The sequence below is a fragment of the Nerophis ophidion genome, linkage group LG27 (assembly GCF_033978795.1).
Source record: "Nerophis ophidion isolate RoL-2023_Sa linkage group LG27, RoL_Noph_v1.0, whole genome shotgun sequence".
Taxonomy (NCBI): Eukaryota; Metazoa; Chordata; class Actinopteri; order Syngnathiformes; family Syngnathidae; genus Nerophis; species Nerophis ophidion.
This window is the reverse complement of record NC_084637.1, coordinates 25352127-25374193: the sequence shown is the minus strand read 5'-3', so window position 1 is coordinate 25374193 and position 22067 is coordinate 25352127. Positions and strand designations below refer to the sequence as shown.

The following is a 22067-nucleotide window of genomic DNA, read 5'->3' as shown; positions in this document are numbered from 1 at the left end:
ACGGCAGTGTGAGCGATTCAGATGTTATTAGACACATTTAGTAGGATAATTCTGGAAAATCCCTTATCTGCTTATTGTGTTTATAGTGTTTTAGTGAGATTATAAAGTCATACCTGAAAGTCAAGAGGGATGCGGTGAACGCCAGTGTCTCTGAGAGAAGCCAATGGAGGAGCCAAGATCACAGCTGCCTTTTTGACAGTTACAGGAGGAGGTCGCATAATCCACTCAAGTCTCCGGTAAAAGCAGACTTAAAATCACAATTTTATCATCCAAAAACTTTCTGGTTAAACGTAGAGAAACATGTTCGCTTGACCGCTCTGTGTTAAAGCTTCACAACAACAAAGAAACACCGGCTGTGTTTCGGTGCTAAAGGCAGCTGCAATCTACCGCTTTCCACCAACAGCATTCTTCTTTGTAGTCTGCATTATTAATTGAACAAATTGCAAAAGATTCAGCAACACAGATGTCCAAATTAATGTGTAATTATGCGATGAATAGTGACAAATTTTAGCCGTAAGTGGTGCTGGGTTAATATGTCTGCTAAAACCCGAGACGTCACGAACACGCGTCATCATTCCGCGACATTTTCAACAAAAAACTCTGCGGAAATTTAAAATTGTAATTTAGTAAACTAAACTGGCCGTATTGGCATGTGTTGTAATGTTAAAATTTCATCATTGATGTATAAACTATCAGACTGCGTGGTCCGTAGTAGTGGGTTTCCGTAGGCCTTTGAAGGCACATTCATAATTACATGTATTTTTGACATATTTTGCTCATTTTAAGTATTATAATTATGGCAGACTTCTTTGGGATAAATTATGATCCAAAACCTTATACAGTATTTTGGATCGTGAATATAAGGACAATGAGCTACAAGTTTTAGAAGCTGTGAGCCAAACAGATTCAGTTTTAGAAAAAAAAAGGGAAAATGGGTTATTCTTGTATAGCGCTTTTCTATCTTTTTTTTAAGGAACTTAAAGCACTTTGACGTACAAAACAGTAAGCATCATTTTGCAGTATTGCTAAGTGCTAAACAAGAAATACAAACTGCTCTCCCATATTTTCTCGTTTAGATGAAGAGTTAATTATAACCCACACACACACCAGGGTAAAAAAAAAAAAAGTCCAAATTAAATGTCAAAGTTGATCAACTTCTCGGTTTATGACCACATCCTACTATCCAGGAATTATTTATAATCTAGAATTAACTTTCACCAACTCAGAGGAGATGCAGCAGCTCAATATGTTAATATAGCAGCATAAGCTGGTTAGCTCTCCGTGATCATGGCGTCGCTAAAAATGTGTTAGCGCCTATAATAACAATATCACTAATACTTGGTCAATATCCAGGTCACGACATGTAAATGGAGTATTGGTGGTGGTTTTTAGATGTTTTTTTGAGGGTTTTATGGGCGCAATAGTTTACTCCAATTAGCTGTATTGTTAGTAGCCATGTAGTTACCGCATTTTTAGACTTAAGGTTAAAAAAATAAAAGCATAATTGTTTTTGTCTTACATAGGGATTGTGAATCACAGGCACAATTCCAAAAAAGGTGCAGTTCCCTTTTAAAATCTAAATAAGAGTTTCGATAGCTATATCCGAGTGGATCAGGAACAGTTTTTTTTTAATGAGCCATCAGGTTTCTGGCAATAACCTGCAAGGGAGTCAAGTGTGATTACCTTGCTGTTTTGCAGCAGCCGTGTCAGATGCTCAAAGCAATTGCTGTTGAGAAAGATGGCTTGTAGAACTGGTCTGTCTGAACACAGGAACATGTCCCTTATTGTGTCTGTAGACAGTGAAAGGTGGAAAAGGAAAACAAAACCCAGGCACAAGAAAAGAGTAAAAGAAAACACGATTAGGTTGTGAAAGCATGACGATTTAACAAAACTAAAAACATATTTTAATTAGATAATTGATATGCAATATGCGACATAATGACCGATAAATTCAATAACATTAATGAAATATCTCATAAACGCTGCGATCAGGCTTGATTAACTGTAACAAATCAAGGGCTCCCTTTCTCGTCTCCTACAGTGGGGCAAAAAAGTAATTAGTCAGCCACCGATTGTGCAAGTTCTCCCACTTAAAATGATGACAGACGTCTGTAATTATGATCATAGGTACACTTCAACTGTGAGACAGAATGTGAAAAAAAAATCCAGGAATTCACATTGTAGGAATTTTAAAGAATTTATTTGTAAATTATGGTGGAAAATAAGTATTTGGTTAACCATTCAAAGCTCTCACTGATGGAAGGAGGTTTAGGCTCAAAATCTCACGATACATGGCCCCATTCATTCTTTCCTTAACACGGATCAATCGTCCTGTCCCCTTAGCAGAAAAACAGCCCCAAAGCATGATGTTTCCACCCCCTTGCTTCACAGTAGGTGTGGTGTTCTTGGTATGCAACTCAGTATTCTTCTTCCTCCAAACACAAAGAGTTGAGTTTATACCAAAATGGATACATGGATGATACAGCAGAGGATTGGGAGAATGTCATGTGGTCAGATGAAACCAAAATAGAACTTTTTGGTATAAACTCAACTCGTCTTGTTTGGAGTAAGAAGAATACTGAGTTGCATCCCAAGAACACCATACCTACTGTGAGGCATGGGGGTGGAAACATCATGCTTTGGGGCTGTTTTTCTGCTAAGGGGACAGGACGATTGATCCGTGTTAAGGAAGGAACGAATGGCGCCATGTATCGGGAGATTTTGAGCCAAAACCTCCTTCCATCAGTGAGAGCTTCGAATGGTTGACCAAATACTTATTTTCCACCATATTTTTCAAATACATTCTTTAAAATTCCTACAATGTGAATTCCGGGATTTCTTTTTTCACATTCTGTCTCTCACAGTTGAAGTGTACCTATGATGAAAATTACAGACCTCTGTCATCATTTTAAGTGGGAGAACTTGCACAATCGGTGGCTGACTAAATACTTTTTGCCCCACTTTATACGCCTTGCTGTAAACCTGTCAAATACTTTCCCTGAGCTCATCCTGTGGGACTTCTTCACTGACTACATTTCCATGCACTAAATATGTCAGATTTCCTAAATGTTTTTTTTTCTTGTATTTTCACACAGACATGTGAAGTCCCAGAGCCCATGCACTCGCTCTAATGCGACAATTGGTCATACGCTGTGTGCCTCCCGTACACTGTGGGGGTGGGGGCAGAGAAATGGACAGCTTTTCCGGTTGATCTATGACATCGCATCAAAACATTCTCACAAATGCAGAAACCCAGCCCAAACCTTGTTGTACTTGATCTCTGCTGTCATTGGCACAGGTTACAATTACAAATATTACGCCCCAATGGCTATGCTGATGTTAAATAGCAGACAGCAGAGATTGCGCCATGAACATGACACTACTACCAAGAAGGTCCTTTTGGAGTTGCTGGATGCGGGTGCAACGCAAAGACCGGTGGGAGAAAGTTGTTTTGAAAGAATCTACGGATGGAGATTGGAAAGAAAACTTTCGAATGTCTCGAAGCTTCAATATACTATGTGGATTGATGGAAGGAGTTTAAAGTCCAAAGGAAAGGACTTTAGTACAGATTGTCAAATCCACCTTTTTAAAAAGTATTTCTTACATCCAGGTGCACACAAACTACAGTTAAAGTTTGGGGTATTTAAGTTATATTCTTTAGCTAAAAAAAAAAAAATTATATTAGCATCATACATTATATCGTAGCAGTAATAATTTCTGAAAAAAAGTGCACGTCTTTCTGCTGTCTCTGCCTTATAATTAAGTATTTTAGTAAATAAAACCGCGGAAAACAAAATAATATATCTTCGTGGTAGTCAACCCCTCCAGATCAGACCACAGGATCTAGAACAGGGGTCTCACACTGGATGCAGAGTCTGGGTGAGGCTGGGCCGCAAAAAAAAGACTTCTTAAAAAAAATGTTGCATACTCCGCAGCATGTCCAGTTGTATAATGACGTTTCAAATTGTATTCCTTGTGCACCGCAACTTTCTCTGTGCAAATAAGACACGTCGGGGTGCCCCTGTCTCAACAAAGAAATATTGCATCTCCCACTTTTCCTGGAATTGTCTTTGCTCACCACTAACCTTTCTCTTCACTGCAGGGTTTGAAAAACACATGTTTGGGGTTGTGGAATATATATGTATTTAGCCCACGCACGGAGAATAATGTTATTTCCGCAATGTGTGTCGTTTAGATTTTCCTCCCTACAGCAACACGGCGGTCGGCGGATAATAGCCGGAAAAGTACCGGGATAGGGAGCGCAAAAAAGTGATGGCTCCCGGAGTGTTATCCGGCGTCATATAGAAATATATGTAGTAGAGATGCGCGGATAGCCAATTATATCATCCGCATCCGCGGGGTTTGCTGCTAGCGGGGTGTATAAAATAGTCTGGCTGTGTCATGAATACAAAGGATTATGGGTATTTGTTGTGTTGCGTTTATGTTGTGTTACTGTGAGGATGTTCTCCCGAAATGTGTTTGTCGTTCTTAATTGGTGTGGCTTCACAGCGTGGCGCATATTACTAAGAGTGTTAAAATTGTTTATATCACAACCATTAGTGTACTCTGTGTCAACCAGTATGCCTTGCAGTTGTGTGTGTGTTGCTGCGGAAGCCACACACAACATGATGCTGGACTGACAAGCAGGTCGTACATGTTGTAGTAGGCAACAAAGCCAATGGCTTCATAGCACGCTCTAATACTTATTATCTGGGTGACTACCGGCAGTCATTCAGGAGAATAATAGCGTCTCTTATTGTCTTCTTCGCTTTATGACACGAGTCTTAAATGGCACTTTGAATGGCAAAGGATACCGATCACAGAACCATGCATATCAAATATTTCCGGATGGTTCAACCGCCACCCGCCCGAATCTAATTATAATCTATTTTTTCGCCATGTCACCCGCCCGACCCGCGGTTTGAGACCACAAACCGCGCAGCTCTAATATGCAGTGTTCATCGTGTAAGGCAATGCATATATCTGGCGTCATATAGAAATATTTGTAGTGTTCATCGTGTAAGGCAATGCTAATTAAACAATAAAAAAAACAAATGCGGTTTGAATTGGTCCACGTTATCGGGGACTATTATTACTGACGGACAGGTGTCGCTGTGTGACTGCAGCCAGGCACGTAACAAAACCCTCGTCTCGGTCGCTTTCACTCATTTGCTGCTTTTCCACTAATGCAGGGGTAGGCAACCCAAAACGTTGAAAGAGCCATTTTGGACCCAAATGACACAACGCTGTCAAGCGCCATTCATACAAAACTTGCGGGCCGCAATAACATTTAAGTTTCATATTATGGTGGGGGCCGCAAAATAACTTCTTGCGGGCCGCAAATGGCCCCTGGGCCTGAGGCCCCTGATCTAGAAGAAGGAGGGGTGAGCAGAGCCCAAGAAGGAGCCTCCTCATTGGCTGACGCGATGTATAGTGAAGCGCGTGCACCGTGTGAACTTGTTTGCAGTAAAGCCAGGCTGCCAAACGCCCACCTGGAAAGACCGCAATACCCGCGCCTGCTGTTGCAGCATGTACTGCTAAAAAGTTCTAAAAAGAGGAAAGCGGAGGAAGAAAAGAAAGATGCTATATGTCTAAAAAACTTCAAGACCAATGTCTTAGAAAAATACTTGTTATTTTTCTCTATCTTCTTGTTATGGGACATTCATCTTCTGCTGTTGCCCTTTCCAATATAAAGTAGCGTAAAGTTCTAACTTCTTTCTTGTTATGGGAGGACTAAAACTACTAGTGTAACCCAAGGAACTTTAGTTATTAGAGAGTTCCGGTCAGACGGTTTTTCACGGGACACATTTCCGGCGTTGCTGCACTAGTGAGCCACGGATGAGGAGATGCTGCTCCGTTGTTGATTGAAATTAAATCTGAATGTCATTAAAACAGTTAGCTCCATCTTTTGACACTTCTTCCACTCCCGTCCTTGCACGCTACACGGCTACAACAAGATGACGGGGAGAAGACACCATCGAAGATGAACCACGTAAATAAGACCGGCCACAAAACGGCGCATCCTATAGCGACTGTCATAAAGCATGAAGATGATCTGTAAAACATCATTTATGCAACATTTTGAACAAGGAACCACCATTAGATGTTATGTAGACCAAAAGGAAGTCTTTTACATTTAGAAAAAAAATCATAATATTACCCCTTTATTGCGCCTTATAATCGGGTGCGCCTTTTGTATGAAAAAAGACCTGAATAGACAAGCTCATCGGCAGTGCGTCCTATGGTCCAGAAAATACGATACCCCAGTTTTAAGTCAACATTAAAAATTGATAGATATGAATAAGTTATAAGGTGAAAGAAGCAGTGAAGAATCAAAATGCTTATTGAAAACATTATTGTGCATCCTTACTTTCAACATAAAATTAAATTTATGCAATACCTAGCATGTGCACTTGCAGAGCCACAAAGCGGCTCTCCCAGTGTCGACCCAGTGTTGGCACTCGCACTTTGGCTTGCTGCTGCTGCTGCTGCTGCTGTTGCTGTTGCTGCTGTTGCTGCTGCTGCTGTTGCTGTTGTCGGGCGGCAACCACAGCTGCCGGGTCTGAGTTGAGCAGCTTGAAGTAGTTTTCTAGCACAGAGGCTATTTCAACTTGCCGCTGGTCAGAACTAGCGGCCAGGAGGCACTGCACCACCACCCGCAAACAACCCAAAGTGAGACAGGCCTTCCGATCAGGGGCCTCACTGTCCCAGTCTTCGCCCTGATCGGAGGAGCAGCCGCCCATGGAGCAGTCCACCAGCACACGCACCAAAACCTCCATGGTGGCTGGAGAGATGGCAAGTAGAGCGTTCTTCTACCAGAGGGACAAATGAAGGGAAAATGATACAATTATGTTTCCTCTGTCCAGTGTTTGGCCGACATTATCAAATGAAAAAATATTGAAATTCAATGATTTGGTACATTTGCAAACAGCTAAAATTATGCAGAGAGCAACCTCAAGAATGTAAAAAAATTCTTCTCAACAAAAGAGGGGAAATATAACCCTGGAGAAAAATAAAATTTAAAACATTTGTATTAGGGCTGGGCGATATGGCCTTTTATTAATATCTCAATATTTTTAGGCTATGTCACAATACACGATATATATCTCGATATTTTGCCTTAGCCTTGAATGAACACTTGATGCATATAATCACAGCAATATGATGATTCTATGTGTCTACATTAAAACATTCTTGTTCATATTCATTAATATATAGTTATTTTAAACTTTTATGCAAAGAGGGAAACCACAACTAAGTCAATTTACCAAAAGTGTATTTATTAAACAGTTATTAAGCAGTGGCACAACCATTCATGTCATTTCCAAAACAGAAAGTGCAAGATTGTCAGAGACATTTTAAAACAAGCTATGAGTGCACTTTTGTGCATGATGTCACTAAGATGACATATCAAAACAACACTAAATTAAAGTGCACTTTTTGTACAGAACGCCACTGCAATAGTTTAAAACAAATAAAGTGCACTTTTGTGCATGATGTCACGCAAGATATTTCAATTACCGTCAAATAAAAATGAGCTGCATAATAGGAAATCCCATTCGCTACGTGGTAGGTTCCTGCGGACGTTATCTCCTTCTGTTTTTCATACAGTGTTGATCTGTAAATAGTTGATTTGGCATTGTGTGGGTGTGGCACCGAACGGAGATGTTGACATGGGGAGTTTCAAGCACTCTTCATTCTCTAGTGGGTGAAATTTCAAATGATGCTACAAATTAGCAGTGGTGCTACTTTTTGTAGCAACGCTTTTGCCGCATAATTGTTTAACATCTTCCCACTTGAAGCCAAACCACCACCAGGCAATGGACCCAGTGCTGTTTTTCTTGGGAATTAATTATTCCTTCATTTGTTACCAGATTCGCGCCTTCTTTCTCTCGTATTACCACTTGCACCGCACTATTAGCTTCACAGCTAACGTTACCATGTCTCTACCTGTCTGCTCCGCGGTAGTGTGTGACGTTGCACACGTGACAGTATGTGACGTGTGTAAAAAAGTGCGCCTGTTTTAAGTCTCTGTGAGAAGGAGAAACAAGAGTGGGAAACGCATGCAGTGTAATGCCAGCAGCTAAAAGCAACTGCGGGAGAAGGTATACTCGAATATCACGATATCGTAATTTTCTATATCGCACAGAGACAACCCGCGATATATTGAGTATATCGATATATCGCCCAGCCCTAATTTGTATGCATGTACAACACTTAAAACCTTTAGCATATCAATATGTGGAATTAAATCAGGGAATAAGCGGCAGAAAATGGATGGATGGATGGATGGAAATCATGGAATGGATTAAGCAAAGAAGTCAAACAATCTACTAATATGATCCAGTTTGAGAAACTGTCCCAACTACAAGTACAAAGAAAAATAATTATGATAAATGTCTTGAACATATTGAAAATGATGCATCATTCATTTCATTAATTGAATCATACATTTTAGAGTGATAGGATGTAAACTGTGTACAAATTGAGAACAGGAAGTGAACATACGGGGGTAGTTTTAAATAGGCTTTGTTTCTTCCTACTCTTTTTTGGACAAAACAAAAATATGTGAGGTACCATATTACAACTTTATACATGTTTGAAATAAACCTAAACTTCAAACTACATTAATTTACTTGTGACGGCCCACTGCAAGCACATTTATTTTTTTGTGATACAAGACCGTAACACTTTACCTTTCAGCGGATATATGTGCTGCTATCACCTGGCAATCATGTTCCACAAAACATTGACTTTGTACCGAGCAGCAGACTCGCTCCGTAGTACAAAGTGAGCAGTCAATCTTTGTGGCCACAGAGTTGGGTGACAATAGAAGAATCAATGCATTTGCTGATTTTTCTCAATGTTGTTCTCCTAAAATGTAATTTGTTAAACTTCTGTACAAGTATGAAAAGATTGCGATGCTAAAGTTTTGTGAGCCGGTCAATGGGGTTGTCTATTGTATGTTAGTTAGCATATTAGCGAGCCTTTATTCTTTGAGGTTGCATTGCTTTTTTCAGTTTATACCAAGCTGCATTGGCGATTTCATACAATTGTAAGAGTTGTAGTAAATCGCCAATGCAACCTACTCAGTGGCCTAGTGTTTAGAGTGTCCGCCCTGAGATCGGTGGGTTGTGAGTTCAACTCCCGGCCGAGTCATACCAAAGACTATAAAAAAATGGGACCCATTGCCTCCCTGCTTGGCACTCAGCATCAAGGGTTGGAATTGGGGGTTAAATCACCATAAATGATTCCCGGGCGCGGCACCGCTGCTGCCCACTGCTCCCCTCACCTCCAAGTGGGTGAACAAGGGGATGGGTCAAATGCAGAGGACAAATTTCACCACACCTAGTGTGTGTGTGACAATAATTGGTACTTTAACATTAATTGAGAATAAAGAATCTTTGAAGTCTTTTGTGATTAGTTTTACAGTAGCTACATCTGTAATTTAAAATACTATTTAGCTATCTGCCAAACTAAATTCCAACATGCAGGGAGGACAGAATAATATATGTCTATAAAACATAGGTGTGAATCAGAAATAAAATGAACAGCAACACATTTAGGAAAGAGCCTAACAGTATGACTAATGACACAAATTTGTCTTTAAATACATGTAAGAATTTTTTTGTGCCTTTTTGAAAAAAAAATGTATTGCCAATTATGCAAATTACACAGATGTCATATTAACGCCACCTCTACCCGCCACAAATACATTGCTGTTTGCATCCTTTCAATTTGTGTGGATTTTGGATATCTGGTTCAACATTCGTTTGACAATGCTGCTGAGCAAATTGGGTTCTTGGTCATAAATTTAATAACACAAAAAACCCTTAACGGTTTTAGATGAAATACCTGCTCAGGTGCCTTACCTGGTCACCAGCTACTATGGCCCCAAAAAGGTGCAGCAGACAGCATTTTAGGCTTTCCTTCAGATGCTCGCTCTCTTGAAAACACTCTAAAACGAGGGCACATACAGACAGGTTAGTAGTGCTCTCTAAATTGCACACTTTCAGCACAAAACAAGTCAAGGTCGTCCCTGATCATCCATTAACTCATTCGTCAACATTTTTTGTTTAGCTTAGCAATATCCATGAAGATTGTTACAGCAAATTTGGGAAGTATTGCTAAAAAGGCACGGTTGCATACTTGTTGCCAGGTGCCATTATGTTTGGCATCAAAGTGCTACGGGCAAAACAAGACGAGAGTATGTGTTATAAACTGCGGCCCTGGTTAGAGGCTGTTTACGATGATCTCATGGGAATGGCTGGCTGGCAAACACAACGAGGACAACATAGTGCAATCAGCTAAGTTCTAACAACAATGTCAGCATGCATTTTGATACAGTTCACTTTTGCGGGAGTAGAGACGTGAACGGGATGACAGGAAAGCTTACGGTAAAAGAAGGGGACAAATTCCACAGTGAGCGGAGCTGCTTTGTACTTCTGCCTGCTCCTCTCCACAGTGCCCAGCTGTTCCCTGGAGAAGAACGCCGGTAGGTCACGAGAATGAAAACAATGGCCCAGATATCCCAGTGCGTGGAGACGACACGTGGTGGATGGTATTACCCGCAGAGTCGGAGCCTCCAGTTGCAATAAGGGTCGTAGAGGCTCTCGCAGAACGCCAATGCATGACGGACAAACTCCTCCGCCTGGCTCTGGTCCACCAACTCCTTCTCTTTGGTCTTACTCTTCAGCTAAAAGAGCACACAAAGATCCATTTCATAATTATTTCACAACGTACTTACAAACCTCGTTTCCATATGAGTTGGGAAATTGTGTTAGATGTAAATATAAACGGAATACAATGATTTGCAAATCCTTTTCAACCCATATTCAGTTGAATACGCTACAAAGACAACATATTTGATGTTCAAACTGATAAACTTTTTTTTTTTATGCAAATAATCATTAACTTTAGAATTTGATGCCAGCAACACGTGACAAAGAAGTTGGGAACGGTGGCAATAAATACTGATAAAGTTGAGGAATGCTCATCAAACACTTATTTGGAACAGGTGTGCAGGTTTTTTGGGAACAGGTGGGTGCCATGATTGGGTATAAAAACAGCTTCCCAAAAAAATGCTCAGTCTTTCACAAGAAAGGATGGGGCGAGGTACACCCCTTTGTCCACAACTGCGTGAGCAAATAGTCAAACAGTTTAAGAACAACGTCTCTCAAAGTGCAATTGCAAGAAACTTAGGGATTTCAACATCTACGGTCCATAATATCGTCAAAAGGTTCAGAGAATCTGGAGAAATTCCTCCACGTAAGCGGCATGGCCAGAAACCAACATTGAATGAACGTGACCTTCGATCCATCAGACGGCACTGTATCAAAGACCGACATAAATCTCTAAAGGATATCACCACATGGGCTCAGGAACACTTCAGAAAACTACTGTCACTAAATACAGTTCGTCGCCACATCTGTAAGTTCAAGTTAAAGCTCTACTATGCAAAGCAAAAGCCATTTATCAACAACATCCAGAAACGCCTCCGGCTTCTCTGGGCCCGAGATCATCTATGATGGACTGATGCAAAGTGGAAAAGTGTTCTGTGGTCTGACGAGTCCACATTTCAAATTTTTGGGGGAAATATTCGACATTGTGTCATCAGGACCAAAGGGGAAGCGAACCATCCAGACTGTTATCGATGCAAAGCTCAAAAGCCAGCTTCTGTGATGGTATGGGGGTGCATTAGTGCCCAGGGCATGGGTAGCTTACACATTTGTGAAGGCACCATTAATGCTGAAAGGTACATACGGGTTTTGGAACAACATATGCTGCCATCTAAGCGCCGTCTTTTTCATGGACGCCCCTGCTTATTTCAGCAAGACGATGCCAAGCCACATTCAGCACGTGTTACAACAGCGTGGCTTCGTAAAAAAAGAGTGCAGGTACTGTCGTGGCCCGCCTGCAGTCCAGACCTGTCTCCCATCGAAAATGCGTGGCGCATTATGAAGCGTAAAATACGACAGCAGAAACCCCGGACTGTTGAACGACTGAAGCTCTACATAAAACAAGAAGGGATAATTCCACTTTCAAAGCTTCAACAATTAGTTTCCTCAGTTTCCAAACGTTTATTGAGTGTTGTTAAAAGAAAAGGTGATGTAACACAGTGGTGAACATACCCTTTCCCAACTACTTTGGCACGTGTTGCAGCCATGAAATTCTAAGTTAATAATTATTTGCAAAAAAAAAAAAAAGTTTATGAGTTTGAACATCAAATATCTTGTCTTTGTACTGCTTTCAATTGAATATGGGTTGAAAAGGATTTGCAAATCATTTTGTTCCGTTTATATTTACATCTAACACAATTTCTCAACTCATTTGGAAACGGGGTTTGTACATCTGGTACAGCTACACGAACTGATACAAAACTCAGAGGGAGTCAGACCTGCTGTATATAAAGTGTCGTCATGGCAATGATGTGGTTGATGTAGGAGCAGGTGCCGATCTCCTCCACATTGGAAAGGTTCCTTTTAGACAGAATGGGAAACGTGCACAAAAGCATCACTGCATAGAAAACAAAGACTTCGTAGGACATCAGGGCCCTTCAAAATTATGTAACCACTGTGTAATCAAGAGCTGGGCAAATATTTTGACTCGGGGGCCACAGAGAGAAAAAAATGTGTCTGGGGGCCAATGTGTATGTGTGTATAAACAATATATACACATTTAGCTGTAAAAATCTGCTGCACAGTATGTGTCTTTGGGTCCCTTTTTTTTTAGGAACACGAATACCAAAAGTCACAATGTACGATAGCGTTCTGAAAACGTTATGAAACACACATTAAAAAAACGGAATGGAATGTTACAGTTTTTTACTGAATGGGATACCCAAAATGTACATGAAAATAAAGAAAGTGGGATTTACAATATTAACTAAAGTTAAAGTTAAAGTACCAAAGATTGTCACACACATACTAGATGTGGCGAAATTATTCTCTGCATTTGACCCATCACCCTTGATCACCCCCTGGGAGGTGAGGGGAACAGTGGGCAGCAGCGGTGCCGCGCCCGGGAATCATTTATGGTGATATAACCACCAATTCCAACCCTTAATGCTGAGTGCCAAGCAGGGAGGTAATGGGTCCCATTTTTATAGTCATTGGTATGACTCTGCTGGGATTTGAACTCACGACCTACCGATCTCAGGGCGGACACTCTAACCACTAGGCCATTGAGTAGGTTTTTATGAACAATAAAACACTGAATATTAACAACATATGAACATCGCTTCTCTTTTACTTCGCAGACCAGCTCCTCGATATTTGTCTCTCTTACATTCAAGCAAAATACAACACAAATGTAACAAACAGCAAAATATGAATGCGAAGGGTAATGAACACCTACAATATGATATATTATCACGAATAATGTGCTTCCGCATCTGTTCCTGACACATGCGTTTCGGGATGGCTGCTCTGAAAACAAACCCCACCCACTTTGGTTTGTTCCTTGTCTGAGCTGATGTGACGTAAATTACCGTAGTAACTCGTATAGTTTTTATTTATGTATTTATTGACAGGGACAGAACAATTAAACAGTGCTACCCACAGGTATCTGATGTCAAAGTACATAGGACTTCGAGGAAAACACCCAAAAGCACAGATTTCAACCATTGAAATACTTTGTATAGTCCAAGTCATTTAAAAACAGCACAGCACATTATAATGGCGCTAACAGTTTTGATGTTAAAGGTCTAAAAAAATTATGTAAAACGTCCGGCAGGCCGGATTGAAAATCTTAACGGGGCGCATGTGGCCGTATTTTGCCCAGGTCTGGTGTAATCGATATGTTTGTTGTCCTGACCTGCACACAATGATGAGGAACTTGAGCAGCAGCAGGGCCAGGTTTTGCTGCTCGGGCTCCAAGCCGTCAGAGGCTTTTTGGACGCACTGCAGCAGCTGGTGGCGCAAAACCTGCAGGATGTTGTCTGGGAGGAGGCTCAATACTGGTGGAGGCTCCTCTGGCCTGCAATTATAATCCACATATTCCGCAAAAGGAAGAGGATCAGATAGTAACATTGCACCGGTCTATCCTAAAGCCTCACGGCGGATGAAACACGATCATTTCGGCCTCTGTGTCATTACATGATCACTTATTTGAATACAAAAATACTCCAGAACACTAAGTTACTGTTTAAACATGAACTTTTATTTACAGCAAGTGATGAAAAGTCCATTGTTTGTGGCATCAACGCCAACTGGAGGGGGAGTGGCTGCAAGGCGCCAACTACTGGTGAGAAGAAGGATAGGCAGGGGGAGTGCCAGACAATTCCTTTTACACGTTTGAGTGTGGCGAAAGTCGAGTGTAAAAAGACAGCCAATCGAGGTTTCTGCTCTACACACATCTAAATAAGTATACACATTTTTTTGGTTTGTTTACTAGGGGTGTAACGGTACGTGTATTTGTATTCAACCGTTTTGGTACGGGGGGTTCGGTGCGGAGGTGTACCGAACGAGTTTTCACACTAACATATGAAGTAGCCGCCTAGGCTAAAGTCTTAACACGCTGCTCTGCTTTCTGCCTCTGTCTTCTACACATCACCCAACATTGTCCCACCCACACAACTATCTGATTGGTTACAACCATAGCGGTAACAGCCAATCAGTAGTGCATATTCAGAGCAGTAACAGCCAATCAGTAGTGCATATTCAGAGCAGTAACAGCCAATCAGCAGTGCGTATTCAGAGCGCATGTAGTCAGTGCTTCAGCGTCGAGCAGATAGGCGTTTAGCAGGTGAGCGAGCACAAGGCAGCGTACTCTCCCCAAATTATACTAAACACTTTCCAATCAACTACTAGTATCATTACTATGAGCCCGTTGACGTTCTAGAAACAAAGTACAGCTCAGCTCGCTCGCAGTCCTGGCTTGAGGTGAAGGTTAATTAGCGTAACGTTAGCTCATTTTGCGGTGTGTGTGTGTGTGTGGAGGGGGGGCGGGTGTGTTACAGACAGTGTTGATTGAGCTGTGCTGAAGCAGCAAAAAAGGACAAGATGTTAAATGAAGAGTTTCTGTCTCTGATAGTGTATATAATAATGTAACTGCATCATAAAGCCTACATGAACTCAATGGTGTTCAAGGATGAATAGTCTCTCCTATTGCTATTGTACTATTTTTTCAGCTATAGTTACGGTACATTAATCATTGAATGGCATGGTCCCTGCTATCACATGTTGATAAAAATCTAACATTTACGTAATAAAAATCAACTACAGCCTTCCCAAATGCTGTAATTAATTAAGCATGATGAGGTGACTTGAAACTGTTTAATATTGCACTTATTATATGTACAAGAAAGGTTTTTCTCATTTTATTTAATCAAAGCAACAACTTGAGGCAGTTTAATGTGGATTAACGTGGGCAGAATTATTATAGTATTCCCAATGTTAAAAGGATAAAGCCATTGTTTACAAATTTGGTAAATAAATAACCCCAAAAAATTATATTTTGTTGTTTTCTTCCTGTACCGAAAATGAACCGAACCGTGACCTCTAAACCGAGGTATGTACCGAACCAAAATTTTTGTGTACCGTTACACCCCTATTGTTTACACACACTCCGATCGAAATACGCACAGATATGTCTTACCTACAGACAAATCATAGTATGAGCAGACAACTTAAATACACAAGCGGATCGGATGACACACACACGGTATTATATACAGACACACATATTAGTACACACGCACCTGAATTGGATTACACACGCACAGATTGAGATACACATTTGCAAAAAATTTTGCTACAATAATACTTCCATAGAGCAACTTTAACAAAAACGTACCTTAACCTTTTGTTTCTTTGCAGCTTCAAAAAGTTCAGTATATACCAGTGATTCTCAAACGGTGGTACGCCAAAAAGTCTGCAAAGACGTACTGTATATGGAGCATCGCTGTTGACGATGTTTGCGCATTTTGTTTAATGCACAACCATCATCCCAAAAGTATTACATATACTTGTTAAATAAAACCTTTGCCTTGTTTTTATGAATACTTAGGCCCATTACGCTACTGTATTTTAATGTCGGTCATTATGGTAATACTTGCTCTCCAAGTGATTTCTGAGGTTGTACTTGGCGGAAAAAGTTTGAGAACCACTGGTATTGACACCCCTTTAAATCTAGCTATCTGGTGGTAACAAACTTTTGATTTGTTTACATGTCCAACTCACAAAATAAATAGAATAGTGGAAAAGGTATACATTAAAAAACAAATTCTGTCATATACTTAGCAGAATAGACAACAAAGGTGAAACAATAATAAGAAAAATAAAAAGAGTCACTTGTTACCTTGATGGCAGCTTTTCAAAGTCCACATCTAGGCATCGGTCATAGGAGCTGATGAAACTCTCCAACCATAGCTTCAAGTAGTCTGGGTCCCTCTGAGAAGAGAAAAGAGATGTCAAATGATGATGAAAAACATTTTTTTTAATATTAATACTGATAAAAGGTTGTGTCTGAAAACATTTTCCATTGGTTATTTTGTACAGAGTAGACCAGTGGTTCTCAAATGGGGGTACGCGTACCCCTGGGGGTACTTGAAGGTATGCCAAGGGGTATGTGAGATTTTTTTTTTTAATATTTTAAAAATAGCAACAATTCAAAAATCCTTTATAAATATATTTATTGAATAATACTTCAACAAAATATGAATGTAAGTTCATAAACTGTGAAAAGAAATGCAACAATGCAATATTCAGTGTTGACCGCTAGATTTTTTTGTGGACATGTTCCATAAATATTGATGTTAAAGATTTATTTTTTTGTGAAGAAATGTTTAGAATTAAGTTCATGAATCCAGATGGATCTCTATTACAATCCCCAAAGAGGGCACTTTAAGTTGATGATTACTTGTATGTGTAGAAATCTTTATTTATAATTGAATCACTTGTTTATTTTTCAAAAAGTTTTTAGTTATTTTTATATCTCTTTTCCCAAATAGTTCAAGAAAGACCACTACAAATGAGCAATATTTTGCACCGTTATACAATTTAATAAATCAGAAACTGATGACATAGTGCTGTATTTTACTTTTTATCTCTTCTTTTCAACCAAAAAAGCTATGCTCTGATTAGGGGGTACTTGAATTAAAAAAATGTTCACAGGGGGTACATCACTGAAAAAAGGTTAAGAACCACTGGAGTAGACAATTGCATTGAATCAGGGATTGAGCTGTCTTAGAATATTCGACTATTCCAGTGTTTCTTATCCGTAGGGGCGCTGCAGAAAAATGTGTTTCTTAGCTGTGGTACATATTGGTCGCAGCGGTGCTCAATTGCAATATACTTTTCTACCACTTGTGACAGTAAAGATAATATCAAACAAGCGCGGCTTAAGTCATGGAGAGGTTTCTTAAGCGCAAAAAATATGACTAAACTAAAGCTGTATTTTCATCCATCCATCCAGCCATCCATTTTCTACCGCTTATTCCCTTTTGGGGTCACGGGGGGCGCTGGCGCCTATCTCAGCTACAATCGGGCGGAAGGCGGGGTACACCCTGGACAAGTCGCCACCTCATCGCAGGGCCAACACAGATAGACAGACAACATTCACACTCACATTCACACACTAGGGCCAATTTAGTGTTGCCAATCAACCTATCCCCAGGTGCATGTCTTTGGAAGTGGGAGGAAGCCGGAGTACCCGGAGGGAACCCACGCATTCACGGGGAGAACATGCAAACTCCACACAGAAAGATACCGAGCCTGGATTTGAACCCAGGACTGCAGGACCTTCGTATTGTGAGGCAGACGCACTAACCCATCTGCCACCGTGAAGCACATTTGCACTTTAATTTTAATGATAGTTTAAGAAACATATATTATCATTATTTATTATTTAGTTACAATGCATATATTTTAGCACCGCTTAATTGTATGTAAATTCATTTTTCATCAGTTCCTTCTTTTAAAGTTAAAAGTTAAAGTACCAATGATTGTCACACACACACTAGGTGTGGTGAAATTTGTCCTCTGCATTCGACCCATCCCCTTGATCACCCCCTGGGAGGTGAGGGGAGCAGTGGGCAGCAGCACTGGAATCATTTATGGTGATTTAACCCCCAAGCAATGGGTCCCATTTTTTATAGTCTTTGGTATGACTCGGCCGGGGTTTGAACTCACAACCTATCGATCTCAGGGCGGACACTCTAACCACTAGGCCACTGAGTTGGTAGTAGTTTTGTAGTACATTTGGTTACTATATATTTGTGTAACCAGACTGACCTAAAGGCCTGCTGAAACCCACTACTACCAACCACGCAGTCTGATAGTTAATATATTAATGATGAAATCTTAACATTGCAACACATGAAAATACGGTTTAGTTTAGTTTACTAAATTACAATTTTAAATTCCCCGCGGAGTTTCTTGTTGAAAACGTCTCGGAATGATGACACCTGTTTGTGATGTCTCGGGTTGTAGCGGACATATTAGCCCAGCACCACACAGGGCTAAAAGTCGTTGCTGAATCTTTTGCAATTTGTTCAATTAATAATGGAGACAATAAAGAATAATCCTGTTGGTGGAAAGCGGTGGATTGCAGCTGCCTTTAGCACCGAAACACAGCCGGTGTTTCTTTGTTTGTTGTGAAGCTTTAACATAGAGCAGTCAAGCGAACATGTTTCTCTACGTCAACCAGCAAGTTTTTGGATGGGAAAATTGTGATATTAAGTCGGCTCTTACCGGAGACTTCATTGGATTGTGCAACCTCCTCCTGCAGCTGTCAAAAAGGCTGCTGTGAGCTTGGCTCTTTGGCTTCTCTCAGAGACACTGGCGTTCAACTCAGCCATCCGACTTTCAAGTATGACTTTACAATCTCACTAAAACACTATTAAAACAATAAGTAGATATGGGATCTTCCAGAATTATCCTGGTAAATGTGTCTAATTAAATCTGAAACGGTCCCATTGCCGCCGCCTGGAGCCGTCGCCTTTTCTTTTTTTCGTGCTTCACTCTAACCTTCCTCATCCACGGATCATTCATCCTCGCTCAAATTAATGGGGAAATTGTCGCTTTCTCGGTCCGAATAGTTATTGCTGCTGGAGGCTATGATTATAAACAATGTGAGGATGTGAGGAGCTCTACAACCCGTGACGTCACGCGCACAACGTCTGCTACTTCCGGTAAGGGTAAGGCTTTTTTATTAGCGACCAAAAGTTGCGAACTTTATCGTCAATGTTCTCTACTAAATCCTTTCTGCAAAAATATGGCGATATTGCGAAAAGATCAAGTATGACACAGAATGGACCTGCTATCCCCGTTTAAATAAGAAAATCTCATTTCAGTAGGCCTTTAAGCCTTGATAATAATGTTTGTGGTTTCATCCTGTTGTAGGGCTAGACGATATGGCCTTTATATAATGTCTCGATATTTTTAGGCCATGTCACGATACACTATATATATATCCCGTTATTTTGCCTTAACATTGAATTAACACTTGGTGCATTTAATCACAGCAGTATGATGATTCTATGTGTCTACTTTAAAACATTCTTGTTCCTACAGCAGTAAATATACGCTCATTTTAAACTTTCATGCAGAGAGGGAAATCACAACTAAGTCAATTGACCAAAACTGTATTTATTAAACAGTTATTAAGCAGTGGCACAAACATTCATGTCATTTCAAAACACAAGTGCTAGATTGTCAGAGACATTTTAAAACAAGTTATGAGTGCACTTTTGTGCATGATGTCACTAAGATGACATATCAAAACAACACTAAATTAAAGTGCACTCTATGTACAGAACGTCACTACAATAGTTTAAAACAAATAAAGAACACTTTTGTGCATGATGTCACACAAGATATTTCAATAACTGTCAAATAAAAATGAGCTGCATAATAGGAAATCAAATTCCTATGAGGTAGGTTATCTCCTTATCCATCCATCCATTTCTACCGCTTATTCCCTTTTGGGGTCGCGGGGGGCACTGGCGCGTATCTCAGCTACAATCGGGCGGAAGGCGGGGTACACCCTGGACAAGTCGCTATCTCATCGCAGAACCAACACAGATAGACGGACAACATTCACACTCACATTCACACACTAGGGCCAATTTAGTGTTGCCACTTATGTTGTTGACTATTTTTTTCACACGGTGTTGATGTGGAAATGTTTGCATCGGCATTTTGTTGGTGTGGCACTAAATGGAGATGTTAATATGCGGAGTAAGCATTCTTCATTTTCTAGCAGGTGACTTTTCAAATGATGCTACATACTAGCAGTAATGCTACTTTTTGTAGCAACGCTTTTGCCCCACACTTGACAAATTACGGTTGTCTGTTCGACATATTCCCGCTTGAAGCCAAACCACCGCCAGACGATTTTTTTTCTTGGGAATTAATTCTTCCTTCATTTGTTACCAGATACACACCTTCTTTCTCTCGTTACCACTCGCACTACAGCTAACGTTACACATGCTGCTACCTCTCTGCTCTGCAAGGGTGTATATGTACACTGGGGCAAAAAAGTATTTAGTCAGCCACCGATTGTGTAAGTTCTCCCACTTAAAATGATGACAGAGGTCTGTAATTTTTCATCATAGGTACACTTCAACTGTGAGAGTTTGTACCAAAATGGATACATGGATGATACAGCAGAGGATTGGGAGAATGTCATGTGGTCAGATGAAACCAAAATAGAACTTTTTGGTATAAACTCAACTCGTCGTGTTTGGAGGAAGAAGAATACTGAGTTGCATCCAAAGAACACCACACCTACTGTGAAGCATGGGGGTGGAAACATCATGCTTCGGGGCTGTTTTTATGCTAAGGGGACAAGACGATTGATCCGTGTTAAGGAAAGAATGAATGGGGCCATGTATCGTGAGATTTTGAGCCAAAACCTCCTTCCATCAGTGAGAGCTTTGAATGGTTGACCAAATACTTATTTAACACCATAATTTACAAATACATTCTTTAAAATTCCTTCAATGTGAATTCCTGGATTTTTTTTTTCACATTCTTTCTCTCACAGTTGAAGTGTACCTATGATGAAAATTACAGACCTCTGTCATCATTTTAAGTGGAAGAACTTGCACAATCGGTGGCTGACTAAATACTGTTTTGCCCCACTGTATGTGACGTATGTAAGATGGTGCTGTCTGTGAGAAGGAGAGACAACAAAGAGTGGGAAGAGCCTCTGGTGTAATGCCCGCAGCTAAAAGCAACTGCGTGAGAACGTATACTCGAATATCACGATATAGTCATTTTCTATATCGGACAGAGACAAACCCAAACTCGATATACTCGATATATCGCCCAGCCCTATCCTGTCAAACTGTGTAGGTTAGATACAATTGTTGAACAGACGAAATCAAAAGTAAGATTCAGTGTTAATATAGTCATGAAGTGAAGTGTTTATATAGCGCTTTTTCTCTAGTGACTCAAGGCGCTATACATTTTTAAGGACCACCTTGAAAACCAGATGCTTCATCTCGAGGGGCTTTCCTGAATACGTTGAATCGAGAAACCCATTATCTACATTTACACCAGTGTTGGTGGAACTGTAAGCAAGGGAGGTTAAATATCTTGCCCAAGGACAAAGGCTAGGATGGCCAGAGCTGGATTCGAAACAGGAACCTTCAAGTTTCTGGCCGGCCTCAACGGCTGAGCCACAACGGACAACCCTAGTAATGCCCTGATTCGACTATCACCCTTGCAGCCGGATCATCGAACATTGAACCTCCGTCCTTCCTCCGTGTATTGGGAAGATGTTCTAAGATGGGGGATGGGACTCGCCGGTACACGGAGGTCTTGTAACTTCAACCAGTTCAGGAGGCCTCACTTACTGTTCCTCTCTGGAAATGGTAACGATCCTGTCACAGATTCATCTACAGCAGGGGTCGAGAACCTTTTTAGCTGAGGGAGCCAAAAAGCCAAATATTTTAAAATGTATTTCCGTAAGAGCCATATAATATTTTTTTTTTACACTGAACAAAACTAAACGTGTGCATTTTTAAGTAAGACCAACATTTCTAGAGTATAATAGTTCGCCTCTTCCTTGTAATACATTGTTATTCTCGAGCTAACTGTGGAGGGGGTGTGGCATGCTGG

The 22067-nt window shown here is 40.6% G+C and overlaps 1 protein-coding gene across 3 annotated transcripts in view; it reads right to left on the bottom strand.

Annotated features, from left to right (window-relative positions):
* Window positions 1–22067, bottom strand: part of LOC133544401 (neurobeachin-like protein 1) — a 151379-nt gene that overhangs the window by 101119 nt on the left and 28193 nt on the right. For all 3 annotated transcript variants that reach the window (XM_061889685.1, XM_061889683.1, XM_061889686.1), the window contains 8 exons: window positions 16300–16391; window positions 13816–13977; window positions 12398–12479; window positions 10569–10696; window positions 10397–10479; window positions 9873–9958; window positions 6401–6812; window positions 1684–1790 (listed from right to left, as the gene is read on the bottom strand). In XM_061889685.1, the coding sequence (XP_061745669.1) occupies window positions 1684–1790; window positions 6401–6812; window positions 9873–9958; window positions 10397–10479; window positions 10569–10696; window positions 12398–12479; window positions 13816–13977; window positions 16300–16391 (1152 nt within the window). The remainder of the gene's footprint in view (window positions 1–1683; window positions 1791–6400; window positions 6813–9872; window positions 9959–10396; window positions 10480–10568; window positions 10697–12397; window positions 12480–13815; window positions 13978–16299; window positions 16392–22067) is intronic.